The sequence below is a fragment of the Myripristis murdjan genome, chromosome 2 (assembly GCF_902150065.1).
Source record: "Myripristis murdjan chromosome 2, fMyrMur1.1, whole genome shotgun sequence".
Lineage (NCBI taxonomy): Eukaryota > Metazoa > Chordata > Actinopteri > Holocentriformes > Holocentridae > Myripristis > Myripristis murdjan.
In genome coordinates this window covers 5596419-5619955 of record NC_043981.1, presented here as the reverse complement: position 1 = coordinate 5619955, position 23537 = coordinate 5596419, and the positions used below count along the sequence as shown (strand labels likewise).

General features: G+C 40.5%; 2 protein-coding genes across 2 annotated transcripts in view; one reads left to right on the top strand and one right to left on the bottom strand.

The window, feature by feature from the left end:
• The window catches only part of gpd2 (glycerol-3-phosphate dehydrogenase 2 (mitochondrial)), a 30565-nt gene extending 18214 nt beyond the window's left edge, over positions 1–12351 (bottom strand). The window contains 6 exon segments of the mRNA XM_030072865.1: positions 1466–1629; positions 2048–2145; positions 3060–3184; positions 4043–4214; positions 8907–9013; positions 12264–12351. Of these exon segments, the coding sequence (XP_029928725.1) occupies positions 1466–1629; positions 2048–2145; positions 3060–3184; positions 4043–4214; positions 8907–9008 (661 nt within the window). The 5' untranslated portion in view covers positions 9009–9013; positions 12264–12351.
• A 725-nt stretch (positions 12352–13076) lies between these two features.
• LOC115372991 (nuclear receptor subfamily 4 group A member 2-like) lies at positions 13077–20953 on the top strand. Its single transcript, XM_030071181.1, has 8 exons — positions 13077–13199; positions 13334–13390; positions 13914–14770; positions 16735–16864; positions 17658–17815; positions 18921–19120; positions 19571–19749; positions 20593–20953. The coding sequence occupies exons 3-8, from the start codon at positions 13919–13921 to the stop codon at positions 20847–20849; spliced, it is 1776 nt and encodes a 591-aa protein (XP_029927041.1). The 5' UTR covers positions 13077–13199; positions 13334–13390; positions 13914–13918; the 3' UTR covers positions 20850–20953.
• Positions 20954–23537: the final 2584 nt, after the last annotated feature.

The following is a 23537-nucleotide window of genomic DNA, read 5'->3' as shown; positions in this document are numbered from 1 at the left end:
ATCTTCTCCAAAATGCAATATAGCTAGATTAAGACAAAAAATACCTCTACCACAACTGAATTATTTGTCTAACTCTATGTATAAAAGTGACATCATTTTGTCAACCTAGGACTTAGTTTATCTTCTATCCTTTCAAAAGTACCACTTTTATTTTCATGCTGGTAAGTGTTATAGATATATTCATCAAACAGGGGTTATCTACTTTTTTGCCTGTTGAATTGTGGTTCATTTAGCAAAAAAAAAAAGACATCAAAAGCCTCATGTAAATGGTAGCCTGTTGTGGTTGGACACAAACGATAAGATAGTCAGTGAAGCCTAGCAGACAGATCGCCCGCAGACACCAAGTTGTTATTTTCAGCGGTGGAAAGAAAACGCAGCCCGGGGCATGAAGCTCCTCACACTCTGCTGGACGTTGAGCATATGGTTGGTTCTCCTCTGTGCCCGTCCAGGGAACGCACAACCTTTTACGCCACAGGGCAGAGGGCGTCCTACCAGCCTGTCAACACATTTTGTTAGGGACCAGTGGAGACGTGAGGGCCACGGGCAAGATTACGTCTAAGCCCTTTTACAAAAATGTGTAATCATTATTGTTTCATTGTTTATTTACACAGCCTACAGTGTTTTTTTTTCTGGCTTTATGTCATGATGCAACATTATTAAGCATGCTCTACAATGTTACAATTTATTCAGGACCAGGATGCACCAGACAAATTTCACATTTCAAAGCAAAGTTATTATTCTGCAAAATTCTCTATTTTTCCATTATTTTGTTGACTTTGTTGGTGCTAAATGGTCATTATTGTGATCTTCTTGGACTCCAGAGATCAAACCGTGTGCTGGAAGATGATTCCCTGAAAGACATGCTGGACACCAGATTTTTAAAACAGTAAATGTAAATGCTTTCACACTGAGGCTGGATGATTTTCTCATATTTGTGAAATGTGTCCCTTTCAGAAAATTAAAGGTCATTATTCAACTGAATGAAGAAAAAACAAACCTAGGGATACAAGGGTGTTTCTTGAATCACATTCAGTGTTTCGTCCATAATTTTATGCAGCTGTGTTGCTTTGTGCGATAATTCTTTAAAGACTTGCTACGCCGTGTGTCTCAGCTCAAAACCGGTGACTTGTCATCAACTCTCAGCAGAGTTGCAAGAGCAGTAAACAGCAGAAATCATCACTCTGCAATAAGTTGTAGGTTAAGTGAGGACACAAGCAGAACAAAACAGAAAAACAAATACTGTCAGCAGCAAGTACTTAGCAAAATGCCTTGTTTTTGTAGAAAATAAATATGAATCAACCACTGGTGTACTCTTCTGATTACTGCTCACACATGGCAGTTTGGGGAAACATCTTCTCTGTTTATTTGCATTTGATAAGCCACTTTGCTGTCAATTTTATATAAAGGATGGCAGTGTCTCAGATTCTGTTGGAGTAAAGTGAAGCATTATGGAGCAGGGACTCACCATCGTAGTAGACGATGGCTCCTACCAGCTTGTCTTTCTTCAGCATCGGGAAAAGCTCAAGGGCTTTGGTCTTACTGAGGACGTAGCTGCTCTTCAGGCACTGGGTCCCAGCAACCACGTCGTACATCTTGATACCTGCCCAGTAGTACGGCAGCTGCCACCATCTTGGAAATAAACACACATTAACCAAGGTTACTATTTAAACCTTGTCAAAGTGGTCTGAATATTGAAGTGGGCTAATATGTTCATGAGTAGAGCAGCTGTTCATATGTCTACTGTGTGTAATTATTAGACCAAAGTCACATTATTGATCCTTTAAGTCTTCTAGACGGTGTTTCAACCAAAGGATCAAACCTAATTTCTTGTCTATATGCCACAGTAGCTGATATATCCAAAAATTTATCAGCAAACGTCAAAATTGAACACTGTGAAACATCTTCCTTATTTTATGTCTTCCTAACTTGATCGAGAGGCATACAAAATCCTTAGCAGCTTGTTTGTACTGTGATGTGCGCTTATTTTTGCGATTGTGTGTTTGAGCAGGATTTTTGACGGTTAACTTGTATGAGTCTTGATACTTACTTGTAAACAGGAAGCATGATGGGTAGAGGGGCAGACAGATGAGGAGCAATCTCCAGCAGGTTGGCTCTTTCATGGAGAGCCTCTTTCACCATCATGTACTATTATAATGGAAATAAGAGGCAGAATAAGAAGCTAACAACCAAGAGTCAAGACAATTAGGAAGTAGAGGAACAGAGGAATATAAAGATGAACAAGAGGGATAAGAGGAAGAGGAAGAAGGCCAAATAGATGAAGAAGACAAATAAAATTAAGAAAAAGAGAAAGGGTTCCGAGAAAGACTGCTTAAAATGAAAACTCTGCTTAAAATGCCAAAAAAATCAATGTAAAACCATACTCCCTCAGCTTTTATCCATTGAGTTTGATGGATCATTCACCATTGGTGTGGACTCGTGTCACATGACTTGATCTTGACTTGGACTTGAGTCAAAATGAAGAAAAACTTGTGACTTGACTTTAACTTGAACACTAATGACCGTGACTTCACTTAGACTTGAGCCTTTTGACTCAGAGAGACTTGATATGAATTAATTCTGCAAGATTCTTTTCAAAACCTGCCAACATTGTCATTTCTTTACACAGGAACATAAGAAATCACGTCTTCTTCTTCACTGTTAGATGCTTTTTACCAGCAATTTTCATTTATCACCCCTACCTAACCCATGTGACATTGAAACAAATGTTTGCATCATGTAATAAATTTTTGGCAGCACATTTTATCACCCAAGAGCACGAGGGACAGCCCCTGTGTTGCCCTCTGGGTTTTTATAAGCCTTGTGTAGACTATGTAACGGGCCCAAGGGGGACAGGGCAGAGAAGTGTGTGTGTGCACGCATGGTGAAGAGGGCGAAGTCATTTGTGAGAGGAGTAGGTGAAAGAAATACTCACATGGAGTAGGCCCTGCCATTCTTTGGAATAAACTAAATGCAGTGGTGCCTTGTCATGCCAGGGCTTTTTTTTTTTTTTTTTTTTGCTCCATCTAATTTTTTTGTATGATATTGAACAATCCACTTACCTGTTCATAATCCAGCTTCATGATGGCCTTTTGCAGGTAGCGGACTCCGCCGTGAATTAGCTTGGTACTCCGGCTGCTCGTGCCCGAAGAGAAATCGCTTCTCTCCACCAGGGCAGTCTTGAGGTCTAGAAGAGGTGAGAGAATCAGTGTACAGTCTGCAGTTTTGATGTGAGAGACCACAAAATTGTTTGAGTGGTTACAGTTACTTATCAGGTAAACTACCTGTTGGCTAATAATGAAAGGAAAGAAAGGGCAGGTCATACTGTAGGATGGACTGAAGCCTGTAGAATCTGGTTGATGTCATGTTACTTTGCAGTGGCATTATGTGCTGCCTTGTGTACCAAAATACAAATCTTCTCAAAACATTATGTACTTATAGCCACACACTTTAGCTTCAGTGGGTGGGCCCCAGATCCATAGCTACAATAACTACATAATGAAACATGAGTTGTGCTGATTGGTCAGGATCAAATGTGTAGTGTGGCCTGTCTGTTGATCAAGACATGGCAAGAATTTAGGTCATTATAAGCACCTGATGTGGCATGGTGACCATTGTGATAGACAGAAATATTGCACTGTCCTATCCTGGCTTTAGCAGCAAAAGCAAAGCTACCTCCTCTCTTACCTCAACTTTTTCACTGAGCCTCAGTCTAAGTTTACTTAGCCAAAACCTGTGGATCTCTGATTCCTCCCTTTTAATTTTATCTTAACCAAAGAGATTATTTCTGCCTCCAGAGCTGCTCTGTGTCCAAACTCCAATCTTTGTACATAAAAGGGTGTCGCAAGTTAATAGACTCCACGTATAATGGCACTCGTGGACTTTGTACTTCACATGTACAGTGTTAAATTACTACAAATTCCAAATAAATTAGTCATTTCCCTCCATAAAACCATGGCTCAACCTGCTCATTTATAGATATAGCTGTAACATCCAAAGTGGGAGACAGGTGACAGCAGATATGGCCTGTTGATGGTGAGCTTACTGCGTGTGACAGCGTCTAAGGCACATCCTGCCCCCGTCGCCCCTCCTCCGACAACGAGGATGTCAAACTCTTCCGTGTTTTTCAGCGTCGCCAGCTGGGCCTGCCGAGAGGGAAGCTCATCTGCAAAGGGAACCTTCAGCTCTGCTTCTGCCGCCACGTGTGCTAACCGGGCCTGGATGTGACACATTAACACACATACATGCACACACACCAACAACATGAGTGCGCTAAAATCTAGACAAACTTACAGCAACTTCCTGATTTGCTCTGACAAATTTTACAATGTGTTTATACCAACAGAACATTACATTATTAATAAATTTGATGCTTAATACTAGGTTAAATTCTACTGGAAATGCTAGGTTAAATTCTGTGTTAAATGATGCATGAAATTCTATATTAAATTCTTGGTTAAAATGCAGCAACACTTTCCATGAAGCGCATTTTGAAGCATTATAAGCACACTGTAAACGCAAGTGCTTATGCGCATTTCTTACAATCAGGTCATTAAATTACATCTGCAGTAATGCATAATGACCTTGCATGTATTTTAATACATTATGAATTTGGCATGACTGCGTTACAAGATTACTATTATTATTATCCATACAGTTGTCCAAGAAATTAATCAACCACAGGAGTTTGTCTTGGTTGTTTATAAAACAGAATATATTATTATGTTCTAATTAATACAATATAACGTACATATCATAGCATAATACCCGAGAGTGAATACATTACTGTGATTATGCAGCTAATGCACGGTGGCATCACCATCATGCCAATCCGAGCAAAAGTGAAAAACACACTCTCGGTTGTTATGTCGTTCATACATTTTTTAGACATGTTCTTTATACAATATGATATAGGGCATAGATAAGAATGAAAAAACGAGTAACCTGATATGGAAATTATCAGCGCAGTTGGTATACGTTTTTGAGCTGGGTGCAAAGGAAGGCTACAGTGTGCTTATCATGCCTTATGATGCCTTTAGTTCTCAAGTGAAGTGTTACAAAAAAATCCAGAGAATATTAGATATTGATGTGATGAGAGTCAAGCTGAGGATTACTATGTGTTAAGAGTTACTACCTGCTGAAAAATCCAGCTCAATCATCCATCTAAAACCCATAAAATCATCAAATTTCATCTTCGAATACCATTTATCCTCATTGTTTGATTAGCAATAGGATTAAAGAAATTAATCACATCTAAATGAAAACACAGCTCCCCTTCGACATGAGGACATGGGATTTCACTTCTAATGAAATATTTATTCATTTTTCTATTTAGCAGTTCAAGCTAAATGATTGCATCAAGCTGGTTTGAAGCCAACGCGCCATTTGACTTGCAAATAGTGGCGGGCGTTTGTAATTTACGTCTGCACCAGCAAACAAGAAGAAGATATAATCATTGTCTATTTTTGAGGATGCATTGAGACAAACACCGCCACAGAATTAAGAGCCAGCGTGCCCCTGCAATCAAGTTAAGTCGATGAATGGCACTGCAAAGCCCATGCTAATGACCAATCGGCCGCTGCCGTGAAAACTTCCCCAAGACATATGCCCTTGCTAAAGGAGACAAGATGGACATTTATCTCATTAGCATTGCAATTTCTAGGATTAGAGGCATGCATGATTACAAATTATTGTAAGAACAATTCCATTTCATCAGGTGCGACTTTTTGCTTACCAATCCATGCTTGGTTGAGAGGATGTTGACAAGGAGAAGACATTAGCGCACCAGGACACAAAACAAAGTTTACATTAGGACACAAGAGTCAAGTAAAGCATGTATGTAGTGGTATGGTATGCCTAATAATAGGCCCAACTCAGGTCAGAGGTCAGGAGGAACACAGCTGTCTGTCCATCTCAACTGTGGCTGGGCTGCTTGGCTATTTCTGTATGCAAGATGTTAATCCATGATCCTGCTTGGAGCCTTGAGAACAGGATCAATGGAGGGATATTCAGCTGAGCTACCAGCCAAACGCAAATGCAAATATATCTACAAATGAAGCTTTCTCCAAGCAGCTGTTGAGTTTTGGGATTTCCCTGCAAACAGGGCCTGTAGACAAACAACAGAAGCTTCCTGCCCTGCGTGCAATATATCAAATGGATGGCAGACAGTCATTAAATGCGCCTGAAACTGTATTGAGTTGTATGCTGCAAACTAAACCACGCTGGGCAGAGGGAACAGAATCCTAAACTGAGATAGAACATGCTTGATTTTCACAACTCACTTGCTTTTTTATTCATAAACTGCTTAAAAAACTGAATTTGTCCTAATTACAGGAGCCAAGTAATGCGTTGCCAGGGCAACCATCATTAAGGAGTATTAACACCCCACTCAGACTCTAAGAGACTCTGGTTTGTACTTCACACCATCCTCGGCAAATTAGGAAATCAAAAAGAAGTGGGGAGAGGGTCAAATTCCCACTGCAATGACTTTCTCTCCTTTATTTTCTTTGTCTTGCAAAGCCATGATGATTATTTCAATGTACACTTGACCTTATTAACATATTGTGAGTAATAACCAAACTGAATGACAACCAACCACGCAAGACTCTAGGATTAAGCTCCTGTTAACTATTAAATTACTTTTTTGTGTGTGTTTTTTGCAGTGATTGTAGCAAGTGAACACTGCATGGAACTGAGAAATGGACACAAGCAGAAAATCATCACTAATTTCTCTAACAAGTTCACAGCAACATGTAACTTGTTAACAAAAGCTCTTTTCCGTATTAACTGCACAAACTTTGATAGAGATGTACCTAAGATTTACATGTACTGTATCATGTATTACTCTGTATTATAGACCTTAAACTATCATTTAAACAATGAATGGAATGACAGTTTTCTAATTTATGTCATGAATGGGCACTATCTGTACGGCCCTATGTTGGGTACAATTAGGTCTCTATTTGTGCAGGTAAATTAACATTATTAACATTTTATTCTGTTCTATTCTGTTTCAGTCTATATTACACACATATGAACATTATACCAACAACTTATTGGTAAAAAAAAAAAAAAAATACTGTTTCAAATCATCTGTAGGGTAACACATTAAAAAAAACTGAACCTGCAACCATACTTCTAGGATTTGGAATTCAGTGTCTCTCTTCAAAAGTTACAAAGTTAAATACAAAGACTGTCTAGTGGCATAAATCCCAGAGCCAAGTCACCGCCAAAGTCTTGTCAGTTGTTCCTTGTATTGTAACAAGGATGATCTGTTCACCAAATTTCATGTAGCTTGGATATAAATCCAAGTTTTTTAAAATACCATCTAGGAGAAAACCTAATCTACAGACTAATAATAAAATAACAGCCACCTAATGGAGGAACAACAGGTATCATATTTGCACCAAAAGGTTTACAACACTGGCAGATTTCACATCCTCTATGTCATTATCTCTCTGGTGGTCAGATTCAAAGGAACAGTTCACCCGCCAACACCCCATCCCAAAAAACCTGGATTCATCTGCCTCCAAAAACAAATTGGAGGTGGACACATACGGCTTCCCAATTAAACTCTTCCTTGCAGAGGGAATATATCAAGTGTCTATGTCACCGTTTTTAGAGAGAGCTGTTGAGTTTTTCACTTGTTTTTGAAGGTATATATAAAATATAGACAGTCTGCTCTGTAAAGATGTTTGGCACAGCAAAACTCTTCAAATCTCTGTTGCCAGTTGAAAACCTTGTATCTCCAAAATGTCAACATGTCAGGAATTAGGAAAAGCAGGCATGTTTTTGTGTTTTACCCCCATGACTCGTTCCAATTCAACCAAACCTGTCTGAAAGGTGTTCATTGCCTCGAGGGTGGCCCAGAATAACGCTTAATCCTTTGACTGCAGCTGAAACATGAACATCCCTCAAAGTCGGAGTTACAAGCTTTTCACCTGACAGCAAAAGTCAGGTGATCTGTGATCCTTTGCCAGCATGCTTGGCAGTGAACCAACGTCTCCGCCCAGCATCAGAGATCTGACCCACCTGCACAGCAGCAGGTAGAAAACCAATAAAAAGACAAACAGCCTGGGCTAAACAGCGAAGCACATTCCTTCATCTAGACAGGACATGCCCTGAGAGGTGTTCCCCTCTCTGCTACGAACACTCAAGCTTCAAGTCGCTGACAATATTTAGTGTGGATATTCAGTACCTCTAAATTCCACAATTTTCATGCCCAAAAACAAGTACTTAGTGTGTTTTCCTCCTGGAAATGCCACACAGGTGTCCTGCTCCATTAAATGTAAAATTCCCTGACTTTTACATAACTTTCCATGTCTTTTTTTTTTTTTTCAATTTCCACAACCTAGGCCCATACAGTATGAATGTGATATTACACATTTTCCATTAACCGAAACTGTAAACGTTCAGTGCCGATTCAGAGGTTTATTATTGTTTTAGTCTCCTTGAACAAAAAAGCTACTATGTGTTCACTGCCTTATTTTCAGGAGTGTGAACATAATGTGAACAATGGAAAAAAAAAAATTCTGTTTGGTGAGTAACAAGTTAATGACTGTTTTTAAATCAAGTCTGACACATTCCATGATATTGCATCGCTTGTCCCATTCATGAAATGAAGCTTTCCCTGTTTGGATTAGACTTTCTCAAATTCCATGACTTTCAAGAAATACCAGCAGCCATGGGAACCCTGAGGGTGAGCAGCTCATAAATTGGGTGACACTCCCTCTCCCCTCCCACTCCATCTATTCAAAGATGAGTCTACTTTTACACAATGTTTCAGAGGCTTTTGGCATAAAAAAAAAATGCTCAAAGTCGAAAATACATACAGTTTTACCTTTAATCCTGTCATAAAACCCTCAACAGCTTGCATACAAATAAACAGGTGACATCTCCCATCATCTTACCTGTGTCTTCCTGTATTCAGTGAGCTGTGATATGCCGAAAAGCGCGGCGACCGTCCCACCTCCTATAATCGCCGTCCGTTTCAAAGCCTTCCTGAACGCCATTGGTCCTGCAGCAGAAGCACACGGTACAGTGAGGGACTGAGCGTTATAAACTAACAGCCACTCATGTTATAACACTTTGACCTGACAGATGACCATATGCAGAAGGCAGGCAGCCTGAGGGGAGGAGCAGGAGGCAGGGCTAAAGAGAGCCAAGCCTGAAGGATAGAGGGGACAAAAGTTAATGTGAAGAAGTCATGGAGAGAGAGAAGGATAGACAGTGAAGGGGTGCCTGTGCTACTGGTATGAACCCTGTGTGTGTGTGTGCCTGTGTGCGTGTGTGTGTGTGTGTGTGTGTGTGTGTGTGGAGTCACATGCCACACAGGTTGGGAAGCTGGAAAGTTCATCAGTCCAATAGTGACCGGACACTTTCCTACATTCTGCACATTGTTACTACACTTATTTAGCACAAACACATGGTTAAGCAGTAACAAGGTTATAACATCATGACAAACACCAACCTGCAGTCTCATGCAGCAGCTATGCATAAGTTCAAATGTAGCTTTGTTTGAATGTAAGGGATGGATTTATGCTATAACATATAAACCAGTTGCATCATATCTATTACTTCCAACATAGAGCTAAGACATAACTTAAAATATGCACTTACCCCCTACTGGGTTTAAAGTCACTCCTAAATCAACTGTTGTCACTCCAGAACAACTACAAAGTCTTTCAAGATGCATTCAATGTCACAAGGAATTTGCAGCTTGAATGACCTGAAGGCTGGTAAAACACCACATAACCTAAACCTAAACCTCTAAACAATAACAACAACAACAACAACAAAATGATTTCAGCTGAACCACAAAGGCTTAACAACAGGATGAGGCTTTGTTTATGTCGTTATGAAGTATTACCAAACCTCTGTTGAAACTTTTGACATTCTGCTTGATATGTACAAGACAAGCAAAGTCATATTAAATGAATAAATATGTTATATACAGCTAATGAGTTAGTTTACACATGATAGTGTATTTCTATTTCTATTACAGTATCTAGTATCTATTGCAGTAGATCAACAAATACCTTGCCAAATGAACATGTTTATGAAAAAACAGCAAATTTCTTTCCACATACTTTCAGAATTCTTGATTTGTGCCATGTAAGCAAACTAAAAATGTCTAAAAGCTACTGACATGGGAAAGGGATCCAAATTTAGATGCACACGATCACTGAAAATCTGCTTAGAAAGGGAAAAAAGTGTTGCACAGTCATGCTCCACATGTATTTCTCTTTATTTGGATACTATTCAAATTCTAAAGAGGGCCTTAAAGCTGCAACGGTATTCAAATACAGAGCAACACACATGGAGCATCAGTGTGTGATGCTTTCTTTTTTCCTTTTTCCAAGTCAATTTTCTGTGATCAGCACTTCACAATGACAATGAAAAGCTTATTTTTTCTGAACAAAATGAAATATTCTGTCCATGAGGTGAGATTACTCTAATAACAATGCAGATTCACATTGCGCAGAAAGTGTCAGTATCTTAAAACAGGGCAAAATACCGCAAATCACTCAGCTAACATCAAGAAAGAGACACAAGGCTTTTTTAAATAATATTGAAATGCTGAAAATCGTAAGAATTTCAGTTTTTTTTTTTTTTTTTAAGTATTTCAGAGAAAGAGAAAAACAACATTTTAAGACTCAAGACAGCATTAAATGACTTATTGATGGGGTAAAATTTAACATGTGAGAATTTAACTAATTCAAAAATCTGTCTAAATATGTAATTTAATTAATTTTATTCAGTAGCCTGGCCCATTATGAAGACTTCAAGCATTGATCTCCATGGTACTAAAACTGCAATGTGACCTGTCATGTCTCAGCTATCAGCACTGAGCCCTAAATAAAGTTGTTAGTTATCACACCATATCAAAATGTAGTGATAGCCCTCAGTAAGTATTCAGTTCAGCTGCCTTAAGAGAAAATCATTGTTCTGGGTTTATGTGGAGACTTTTGTCACAAGATGGTCTAAACATTGTCTGAGACGCTTTTCCACCCTGCTAAGAATATCAAGAATAAAATACCTCTGTGGGACATATTGCACAAATACTGGCAGAAGCACCCTCCATACAGAAATATATGTGTCACTGTATCAACCCTCAAAACCCTATATGAGTCCATTTGTCAGAGACATACCATAGGCTTACATACCTCTTACATCACTTATGAGTGTTACTGAGGGGTTATGACACACACACAGCTGGTACAGGGCCTCCCAAAAGTTTCATGCCATGGATGCCCCAATGTAATGGCAATTAGGTCAGGCACTATAATATTTTTATTGTTAAAGTAGACTTTTGGTTGCCCTAAAGAGATACAGAAATGTCTATTCTATGTCTATAAATAAAGAGGGCACAACAGAGATTTAGCTGTTCATTATTATGCTGGGGGCCCCATGAAGCCTCCCTTAGGACCCCTGGAGGTTCCTAGACCCTACTTTAAGAACCGGTTGACCTATGTATAGTCATCATGAATCAGCAGCATGGAGGGGGACTGTCTGGTTGTAAACGTGGGCTGGCCTCTGAGAAGCCACATGGAGCTCCTGTGATGACGACATTTACTCTGATTTCTTCTTCTTCCTCTTCTTCTTCTTCTTCTTCTTCTTCTGCTTTATCTGTATTATGTATTTATTTGTTAGCTTATTTAGGTGATTATAGGTTATTATAGTGAGCTGGGGGCAAATGTCACTCAATAGGCTGCAGGTTTGTGTGTGTACATAACCAGAGCCAAACTCCTCACACACCCAGTCAAGAGAGGAAGCAAGCCAGGACGAAACAGCGGTTGTGAACAAATTTGTATTAAATGATAACATTGTTGATAAAAAAAAAAATAATAATGATTAAATCGAAGCAGCCGCAAACATCTTCCTATATATATATGCTAATTGAAACTGACATCACCGTGGATTTAATGTTAGTTTACAGACCAAAGAGCCTCCTCTCACTCGATACTAACGTGAAGGTAGTGCAAGGTTTCCCGTCTACAGGGTGGGTTACATGGCTATTTTTGGCTATTTTTATAGGTTAGAACAGCAACCACAATAGACAAAAAATGCCTTTTATGTCTTTATAAGTTAGAGAAGACGGTTATATCACAGTCTTCCTGTGTCAAACAGTCACTAGCTCAAGAAAAGTCGAAGGTGGTCCCCTGCTCTCTGGCGCTCTGCCAAGAAAAACATACGGGGTAAACCGACTGCCAGGCGCTTAAAAATGTTAACACCCGCCGAGTGATATAACAGACATGTCCACTTACAGGTTTTCTTGGGGTCTTGGTGAATAAAAATCGCTCAGGGTGATGCGGGGCGTCAACTGAGGACATCTGTTATCCAATGTAGTCGGTGTTTGACAGCAGAACCAGGAAGACGGCAGGCGCTGAGCGACGCGGCCACGCACCAATAGCGTCGCGGAATCCCGCGACCCGTCCAATAGTTTTAGAGCGGGGGGCGGTGCCTTGTCGGTGACGTATCAAGCTGGCAAGATTGCACAATTCTCTCTTCCCTTCATCTCCATCCTCCTCCTTGCAATAAATTCCCAGAGAGTGTTAAGTGCCACCAGCTGTCGTTATTCCCCATCTTTTACTATAGAAGACTTACAGTGAAATTACATAACATGATAATAAATTGCTTTTTTCCCCCCTATTATTTCCTATGCAGACAGATATTTTGAAACTGCTCAATTTTCTTGGTGGATCTAACCTGTGTCCAACCTTAACACTATTTCACATTATTATTGTTTTAAGGAAACTGTTGCAGAATGATCCTTTTATGATGTTTTTGTCCACAATTTGTTGCCTATTTCCCCTCGTTCAAAGTTGCACCGGCATGATGTTGGAATATATATATATATAAAGGTTTTGCAAGAAAGCATAACCCAAAGCATTCCCAAATCAGACTACACCACTTCCTCAGTTACTCACTCGACCACCATCACCATACACGCACACACATACGCGCACACCCTGTGGCTTGTGCGTAATAGGGTTTGGCACATGGGTGCGCACCACACATAAACAAAAGCACATTGTCGGTGTCACTCGCAGCCAGTCTGCAAGCAAGTGGGAGAGCTGAGAGCCCGTTTGGCTTTTCTCTCTGGGCAGCGAGTGGGCTTTTCAGTCGCAGCTGAAGCTTCAAATACACAGCAGAGATGGGATTACTTAACACTGCCTTTCTGCACTGGATGGAGGAATAAGGTACTCTATTTATAGATCTATTCCTTGTTTATTAGCATCAGGTGCTTCATGGCATCTAGCTGAACCGACAGCATTCTTTACGCTGCAGTTTTCTTCCTGCATTAACTGTGTTTCTGTGCTATTTTTCATGCCAGGCAAATTCGAGTGGACTGTAACACGATCTCCAAAATAAGACAGCTTTAACCCTCAAGGTAATATTTCCTTTAATCCTGGGCTGAATGCATTAGAGTCTCCATTTGTTGCCGTATATCCACAGTTAAAGTCATGCGTCTGCACTGAAAAAAATGTCCAAGTCATTTAAAATTCTTAGTCATAGTGTTAAAATCTTGTTTTCCTCAAAACAAGTGGAACTTTATGCGTAAAGGGCGCGATATTTCCGCTGGTTTCCAGTGCAGGTTCACGAGTTTGGCGATTTCCCATTAGTAACGGAGAAAATGAAACTTGAATGAATAAAATCATTATTATGCTACATGGTGATTTGCACTGGAACTAGATACAGTTGTGTCCCCTTTGATAGATTGTGGCAGAAAGAAACATCAAAGATAAGGAAGAAAAATACACTCAGTGCAACAAATGCCTCACTGTGATGGATATTTTGGTTATTCTAATTTGCAAAACAATCTGTTCTTCTGCCTTTCACTGGACTGAGCCTTCATCTATATGGACTGACAGCAGTGTGTGTGTGCGTGTGTGTGCGTGTGTGTCTGCTTGCAGGGATCATGCCGTGCGTCCAGACCCAGTGCGGCTCTTCTCCACAAGGAGCCAGCCCAGCGTCCCAGAGCGCGGGCGGAGAGCGCAGCTATGACTTCCTCACTCCGGAGTTTGTCAAGTTCAGCATGGACCTGACCAACAGTGAAATGTCAGCCAGCACGTCAGCCCCCAGTTTTGGTCCTTTGCCGGACAACTACGGCTCCGGCTACGACGTGAAGCCCCCGTGTCTCTTCCAAATGCCCGTTCAGGGCGAGCTGCCGTGCGTCAAAGTGGAGGACGCGCACGGCTGCCCCGGGTACCAGCCGAACCAGCATCACCCACACCAGCCCGATGAGATGCTCTCCACCCCCGGCTCCGTTTATTATTACCGGTCTCCATCGCCGCACACGCCCATCACATCAAATTTTCAAAATCCTCCCGGACACATTTGGGAAGAATCAGGCTCTCTGTACAGTTTCCGTCAGGACTATTTGGCTGCGGCGCATAGGAAAAACACTCTGTCCAGGTTCTCACTGTTTTCCCTCAAACACGCCCAAAATGGCAACCAGAGCTTGTCCACTTGCCAGATGAAATTTGATGGATCTCTCCATGTGTCCATGAACATGGACGCGGCCGGAGCGCACCAGCCGCTGGAGAGCCCCGGGGTTCTTGGTTCTGGTGGAGTTGGAAAGCAGCCCGGTGTGGGGTTTCCTCACCCTCTCCAGCTCGCCCACGGTCACCACTATGTGGATTACCAGGCAACGTCGCCTACCGGCCGAGGACCGCTGAGCACGGAGGGGCTGTGCGCGGTGTGCGGGGACAACGCAGCCTGCCAGCACTACGGAGTGCGCACCTGCGAGGGCTGCAAGGGCTTCTTCAAGGTTTGCTCACAGCGGAGCTTTGGTTTTTCACATGCACAGAAAACTCTGCATTACAGGAGTACAGTAATATGTTTCATGTTGCAGCCACTTTGACCTCTGAAATGTTTGAAAGCCTTTACTTCTGATGAAATGAAAAAAAAAATCTCCATCTTAACAATTACATAGTCCTTACATATTGCATTTTTTAGGCTTAAACAAGTGGAAATACAGGTAATCCCTGTTATTCCCAATGTAGATTATGCTAAATTTGATGAAACAAGTGAGTGTAGCCTGTTCTGAAATTAATGTTAAACTAAGAAAACTGCAGAAACAATTTGAATTTGACCAGAAAGAAAGTGGATGTATTTCAACCACAGATTATTTCATCTTTTTCAACAAAAAATATGGTTATAGTGCTCGTTAAGATTGGTGTTTTGCAGTATAGTGATTTGATTAAACACAAAGGTAAAATATGGCTATTCTCGCTGCATAACGACTCTGTAATTTTATGTAAAAAATCCGCCGAGACCTGCCACTGGCCTCCTAAATTGGACATTGTGCTTCAGCTGCACGTTCTGATCTCTTTACACATGAGTTTTAGGGGCAAATGTCCTATATGAAAATGGCCACCAACGTGCCATGAATTAAAAAAATCTCCCCCTTCTTGCATTAAACCGGCATAGTGAAGCGCTCTGGAGGAAATCCCTGGGGGCGGTTCTCCATATTATGACTGGCCACGACCCCGTATTTACCCATGTCTGCCCTGTCCGCCTCCAGAATGCCTCCCAGCCCCAGATGGCCCACAGGGGGAGGACGGCAGTTTGCTACTGTTAATTTTCTAAGGATCACTTAAGGCTTTTTTTTTTTTACTCTTAAAAATGTTCTGCTAAGCACTTGGAAGTGATTCCTTAGCCTTGTGCCACAGCAGATCCCAAAAGGGGCTTTTTATTGCAACATGATCAGATGGTTCTACATAGATGCCTTGGGTCAGTTTTATTAATGGTTCTTAATGGTGCCCTTTGTGCCATCGCAGAACGCCCTTTGGTGCAATGGAAAGAACCCACAAAAGCATCCCTACATGGCACCAAGCTGACATTGTTCTGCATAGATTCCTTAGGGTTAGACATTGGTTCTTCATGGCACCCTCTGTGATACAGCAAAACCCCCTTTGGTGCCAAAAACAGCCCTCAGAGAAAGTTTCTACCCTTTGCTCAGAGAGTCACCCTTATATAAAGCTTTTATCGTCCTAGGTGATGCTTTTTAGGCTTATATCGGAGTAGATTCCTTTTTGGTGGTATAGAGATTTTTATTTAAATGTTCAGTGTGATGAAATGGTTCTACAGAGACCTTTAATGGTGCTTTTATAGTCTTTTATGTTGCCCCTCAAGCTTGTATGTAGGCGCTGCCTTTAGCAATGTGCCCAAATGGTTCCATATTGGACTTTCATGGAACTCCATGATTCCTTATGGTGCCCTTTAAAATAGTTTCTTAACAAAAATATGTTTTGGAGCTATAAGAAGAACTTATTTATGACATGGTTCTACACAGACCCTTTGTGTTGCTATGATGGTTCTTAGAATAGTATTTGGTGCTATAAAAGAACCCTTTTAGAAAGTTTTTCCATTGCACAATACTCAGATAGGTCTACATAGAACCCTTTATTGTGCTACAAAGAACCCTGTTAGCATGTAAGAAAAGCTCTTTTGAGGAACCTCACTCTGGTCTTCAGTCTTTTTTTCTCATTGGAACAAATCAGGGGGGTCTTTTCTAAAACCCTTGAAAAACCCTTTTTCTTTGCACAAGTGAGCAGGACGAGAGTTCAGAGAGGGACTCAGACTACACACCTCAACCCATTAAGCCACAGCTCACTAAGCATCAAGTCATTTTCAACAATTAGATTTCACACGAATATGCCCAAAGCACAGGTGTTACCTTTTACTGGCTTTCTCCTTTGAAAAATATCAAAATCTTGCTTCCCTCCCCAGCGCACGGTCCAGAAAAACGCCAAGTACGTGTGTTTAGCCGCCAAGAGCTGCCCCGTGGACAAACGCAGGAGGAACAGATGCCAATATTGTCGTTTCCAGAAGTGCCTTGCAGTGGGAATGGTCAAAGAAGGTGATGTGACATTTGGTTCATTTGACACTGCAAACATAAGCCTGTCTATCAAAACATTAAGTCATTATGTCTAGTACCATGAGATGATGGCATGAGGTAATTACACTTGTTTCCAGAGCAATGTGTTTAAACAATTTTCCTAAATTCTGTAATGCTATCTTGATACTAGTGAAGGGAAATTTCAAGATGAATTCTCAAAACTGGTGAATTGGTATTGGAAACAAGTAAAATTACACCACAGAGAATTTATATTATTTTTTTTTTCACTGGTTTTAAGGAAAACAAGATATTGCGACTAGGACGTAGGAGACTTAGGATGGATATATCTGCAGTGTTGTATTTTCTCTCAAATTTCTCCTTAAATAGCTTCAAAGTCAGAAAAGGCATTTTTGGCATTTTTAACCATAGCCTATTGTATGACAATGTCACATCAATACTGTGTATCAGCTGGTTACACTGATATTGAGTGAAATATTCAAAACTAAGATGCCATTGTTTTATGGCTGCGGCATCACATCAAAAAGGAAATATCTACATGTCTTTTGCATCATTTTATACACATTTCCCAGGAATTGAGCAGGACATGTTGGTACCTTTGGAAACCTCCAGATCTCTGCTAGAATTTAAAATAAAGTTCCATAGGTTTGGATGAAGTAGCACGCCTTTGTAATGACAAACTCACTGACTGTATCAGTAGAGCTGAAGAAGTTAAAGGTGCACACATGAACTTGTAAGCCAAAAGAAAAACTACAGACTCAACAGTGTCTCACCTCTTTGTCTTCATGCTCTCCAGTGGTGAGGACAGACAATCTGAAGGGTCGCAGGGGTCGCCTGCCATCCAAACCCAAGGCTCTGCCGGACCCCTCCTCACCTGTCAGTGCCCTCCTGAGCGCCCTCGTCAGGGCACATGTGGAATCCAACCCTCCGCCTTCTCGCCTTGACTACTCCAAAGTAAGTAGGGGTGATTTGTTAATCACAAATTCATCACTTTCAAAAAGTGATGGTGTTGCTCTGCTTACTATGTCTTCTTTAGCCAATTCCTCACATTAGTTTACCTTAACGTAAGGTATAATGTACAGTGAGTCCAGTCATTATGGCAAATAAGCTTAGCAATACGTAGACTCAAAGCGGAGAAGTCTTTATTGTACTAAAGGGGCTGCTTTAGGTAAATGTGTTTCCCTGCCAATCTGTCTTTGCCTCAATTTGAGGCTCAGGAGGACAATTCTCCTCCTCATGTATTATTTCCTTGTGCTGACTTTTCAAATGCTATTTAAAAGTGTTTTTTTAAGCAGTGAAAGAATTACAGGATTTTCTTTGTGGCAAATCAACAACAAACAGACCACCAAGGGAAACCACTGATGAATAATAAATACTATAAAGGGCATATGTCTACGATAGATCATAAGAGAAACACACATTTCGTCACACCACAGACTTGCAGAACAATATCCCACAGGCCCACAAACAAAACACATTACACTGCGGAACACTGGTATAAGCTATTTTATTGCAAACATGTAAAAGTAGCCCGATTTACAAGACAAATATGTCACCGAGACTGTAACCACTGAAACATCTAGGGCTACAGCATGAGTGGCTACACTGCAGCAGTACCTTTAACAGTAACGATTAATTTAGCTTTCATAGCCACACTGAAGCAAAACTGTAACCAGGCAATCCAAAGTTTTATACTCAATGACTAAAAAGGAGGGAGTAGCTAATGTTGCAAAAAGCTAAAATGTGTGAACACTGGTGAGCAGAGTGTCTGCAGTAACATCTTTTTGGCAGAGGGTGTCGCTAGTTAAAATGAACAGAAATTATGGGATTTGATGTGAAATGGGGTTCACTGGCCAATCAGAGTACAGTATTCTTCAAATCTGTGGAATAACCAGTGGATACAGTAATGTTTAGTGAATTACTGGTTCCATGGAGTAATGAGCAAAGTAATTTGTATGAGGAGCCTTCTGATTTTGTTACAAATTCCATGTAGATGAGTGATAAATCAGTGTGTTTCTAAGCTGTTTTTACTTAGCTGAACCCTCTGTTTTACTCTCAGTTCCAGGAGAGTCCCGGAAGTCCCCTTGGAGATGACGCACAGCATGTCCGACAGTTTTACGACCTCCTAACCGGATCGATGGAGGTGATTCGAGGCTGGGCGCAGAAGATCCCTGGGTTTACCACCCTGCCCAAACACGACCAAGACCTGCTCTTCTATTCCGCTTTCCTGGAGCTCTTCGTTTTACGATTATCATACAGGTAACGTGAATGGGCCCGAGCGCCTACACTTCCATTATCGGACACACCCCTATCTGACGAGTTTGACTCATTTTCCAGAAACATTTGAAGTACAGTCAGTGGGTTATGGGTTTGCCAATGCATGTGTAAGCATATACAATAATACACACATACCTCAAAGTCAATTTAATATCAGATTTAACACAGCCCATAAACCTTTTATTGGTTGGCAATAAACCTCATTTCCACACCTGGACGAGCAAATGTTGTAGCAGAGAGGTGATGCTGGGTAAATAATAGCGGTCATTAAGCATCAAAAGCAACCCGGTGTCCGATAATGGACGCACGTCAAGGGCGCTGGACGGCTTTCTCTGCTCTGAGCCTGCGCGTAAAACTGTCACCGTGCGATTTAAGCCAAGTTTTCACCTGCTCGCATCATCTTGTGCGCTTTCCGTGCTGTGTGTGCTTCAGATCCAACCCAGAGGAGGGGAAGCTGATCTTCTGCGACGGCTCGGTGTGGCACCGGCTGCAGTGCCTGCGCGGCTTCGGGGAGTGGATCGACAGCATCGTTGAATTCTCCGCAAACCTGCAGAGGATGAATCTGGACATCTCGACCTTCTCCTGCATCTCCACACTCGCCCTGGTCACCGGTGAGCCAGTCAACGATGTTTACTCAATTTTTCATGACTCCTGCAAAATGACCATGTTTGACACCTCGTTTAGAGTGCGGCCTTCAAGTGTTCCTCCAAAGATTCTGTAATTCCTAACTTTAGTTGTTGCAAATACATTTCTGACTTCTTCGAGTGTTTTTCGTCTGAAATAACAACAAAATGGACCTGGCAGAAATACTAAGTAGTAGCTTTATTTTAGAAATCAGTCAGTTTGTAGCTGTTTTGTGCTGCAGTGTCAGAATGAAAAAAGAGAAAACTGAGCTATAGTTGAGTGCAAATGAACAACTTAATAAAGTGATTTATACAACTGGGATGTGACGTTTAGGGGGAGGGAGAGCGCACTAAGCCACACGAACAACTTCCTATTACAATAATGTGATTTAGAGGTTTGGCATCCCATCTTAATCACACCTACTATCGCATGTTCTGTTTCCTTCTTTGTTCAGCCTACCTTTAAGTTGTTAGTGTGTTTTGAACAAATCGGGATATAAGCCTAATAATGACATGTCTGACATGTATTCACAACAGTAGTTAATGAAGCTCGATTTGCAATGAAAAATATCAGCTGGCAAAAAATTGATTCCTTATTAGATTTTGTTATTTTTGGCAAATAAGCCACGTTGTGCCTCAGAAATCGGAGCTTACCATGAGAACATGAAGGCAGCATTAGTTTTTTCCACTTATATTTAGAAATCCAGGATTCCAGAGCACTTAAATCTTAAATGAACGACCTTATATAGGCTATATCTTTGCAAAGCGACATTATTTCTTGATTATAATCCTCTAAATTTTCTTTAAAATCCCATTTCTGCGGGCTTGCAGAGCGGCACGGGCTGAAGGAGCCGCGGAAAGTGGAGGAGCTGCAGAACACGGTGGTCAAGTGTCTGAAGGACAGTGTGATGTGCGCCGACGCAGGAGCCTGCCGGTCAAACCACTTATCCAAACTGTTGGAGAAGCTGCCTGAACTCCGCACTCTGTGCATCCAAGGCTTGCAGAGGATTTTTTATCTGAAGCTGGAGGACTTGGTCCCGCCGCCTGCAATCATAGATAAGTTATTCCTCGACACGTTGCCATTTTAGGGCCACATCTGCGGACGTTTTCCACCTTCCCCCCCATCAGCGGTGGCATTCCAAGCGAGTTTTGTCCCCCGACCAGCCTATCCGCGCTCCTGACATTTTATACTAAATTTACACTGCAAAAAGTCCATTTTAACTTTTATCTATTGAGTCGTTAAATCGTATTTTCCTTAAATCAAGTGAAAACAACGAGTTTCACTTGTTTTTCTCTGCAACTTGTTTGTCGCTTTTTGAGGTTTCAATATATGAAACAAATCAAAGTGCGTCGGAAACGAGGGGTTTTGTATTTGTCTTAAGCCTAAATAAGATTTGGAGACTCAATATGAGACTTCAGTGAAGTTGTACCTGACCTTTCTGCAGTGACGGACAGCAGGAAAATTCATCAGGAGATGCAAAAACCTGCGTGCAGTTTTCCTTTGGAAGGTGTTTTGTAAAAAATAGAGCTGAATTACCGATCAGGGCAAATTAATATTCAATGAAAGTGTATAATAAATACTGTATATTAATTGTAAACAGTGTATTCAGCCCACCCCTCATGGTTGTAAGCCTGGTTTTGATACGAGATGAAATCCCCCAGTGTGTCCTATCATGTTTAGGTTATTGGTATATTAGTCATATAGTGATTAATATAACATGGGTTTGACTATATCACGGTCTGTTGTCTTATATTTATCTACTAGATATTAAAATGTCATTGTCTATTGTTTAATAAATACACTGACAATTAAGTCTGCTCTTTGAGTCATTTAACATTTTACTAAAATGATTTTGTCATCGGTCAGATAAAACAGGACAGCTGTCATTGCTCCCGGAATTTTGCCGTTTATTTTATTTTATTTTTTAAATCAAACTATCTTTGAAATGAGAAATTTGCCAGGTGATTCCAGGCCTAAATGTTATTCTGTGGAAATATTCAGGCAATTTTCCAGGAAGGAGGAGATGTTAGGCTATACTTTGAATGAATAAAAAAAACTTAATATTAACATGTGAAGGGGAAAAAATCTGATTGATTTTTCACTCTTATATTAGGGCCAATATATCGACCCGTGCTCATCACAGAAAATGTTAAAACACTGCTAAAGAGTCGTTTTACCTGTTCATCTGCGTGGTGAGAAAATTATGAATCAGTTTTAAAACTCACAAAGTCACGTATAGGGCAAGCTAAAAACATTTTTTTACATAGCCTAATGACTTATGCATAATCATATATTCATATGCATTCATTTATTTTGAAACATTTATTGGAAATCAGAATGGTCCACATTAGTTTTGTAACAGTGATCCTATGCTTGTTTGACCTGTTTCTTCACACAGGCCTTAATTAGGCCCGCCTCACTAAGTTACTCCACACCAATTAAAAGTAGCTCCTTACAATATTGCATTCCATCCTTCATAAAGCAGTGTGGCTTGTGCTGCCAGCTGTGTTGTGGATCACTCTGTTAAATTGTCCAAACAGAAAACAACACATAAGAGAAAAAATAAAAGTAATCTTTAAAAGAAAAAAAAACTGTGACATGAGAATTATAAGTGACCATAGAAATGTAATGAGATTAATGTGTTCCCTAATGTGTTGGAAATTACACTCTCTTTGTGGCGTTTGTTGGCCATTTTGGTCAAACCTTGTCATGCAGTACTAAACATAAAAACCTGGCAGCAGGTAATGGATACATTTTGATAAAATAGTGAGAATCAACAAATCATAATGCAGAATAATGACAGTGTGAGTACATCAAGGTCAAAGGTCATGGTGTTATTTACTGTCTCAGCAAAAAAAAAAAAATTGTTGCTCACTTAAAGAACATTACACAGATAAATTTGCATGACAAATTAGCTAGGAAAAACATGAGGAATCAACATACATGAAGATCAAAATGAGTGAAACGTGTGTGTGTGTGTGTGTGTGTGTGTGTGTGTGTGGCCACTGGCTGTCTGACATTTCTGCAGCCCCTTTGGTTAGATTTGGCATTAAAGAAGCTTATAGCCAAAAGGAAGAAAAAGCCCTATATTCAGCATCTGCAAAAACAGAAGCCAAATAGAGAAACCAGCCGGTGGTAAATCATCATGTGGCAAATAATCAACAACAGGACGACAAATCTATTACATAGGCTATATATTTTTTTCCAATGAATTCCAATGAATTTATGCCATTTCTCTGACTAAAAAGGTGGATTAACTGAATTTAAGAAGTTAATTCTCTGCTGCATCCCTGCATTGCGTTAAGAAAACCAGATAAACAGCTACAATCATCGTTATTGTCTTCAGATAACCTGAAAATTGTTTTCAAGAGCCACCTGGACTCAACATTGGAATGAAACAGACTATAAGCTTGTAATGTGCCAGTAAATGAAGACTCTGAAATGTACCATTTGGAAAAAAAATAATAAAAAAAAAAAATAAAAAAGCAAACAAACAAACTCACAAATAAAATAATTGGAGTAGTTCTTTTGATACTGCAGACTGTAAAAATCTGGTTACATGGACTGATCTTATCAACTCATAAACATGTGTTTGTCAGTTTAGGTTCAATAAAGTAGCACGCTTCCCAGCATGCACTGAATCTGAGCCTCCAGAAAGTTGGAGTAGTGTATTCAACTAATGATGAACCGTGATGATTTTCCCATAAGCAATTTTATTAAATTAGATCCGACTTTATATGTGATTATGCCGGATCTATGAAGCTATGGCTGTGTA

Bases quoted from the DNA above. Each gene is read 5' to 3' on its own strand.
- LOC115372991 (XM_030071181.1), top strand. From the start codon at position 13,919: ATGCCGTGCGTCCAGACCCAGTGCGGCTCTTCTCCACAAGGAGCCAGC. The intron at 14,771-16,734 runs GTTTGCTCACAG...TTCCCTCCCCAG, and splicing joins GCTGCAAGGGCTTCTTCAAG to CGCACGGTCCAGAAAAACGC. The intron at 19,121-19,570 runs GTAACGTGAATG...TGTGTGCTTCAG, and splicing joins GTTTTACGATTATCATACAG to ATCCAACCCAGAGGAGGGGA.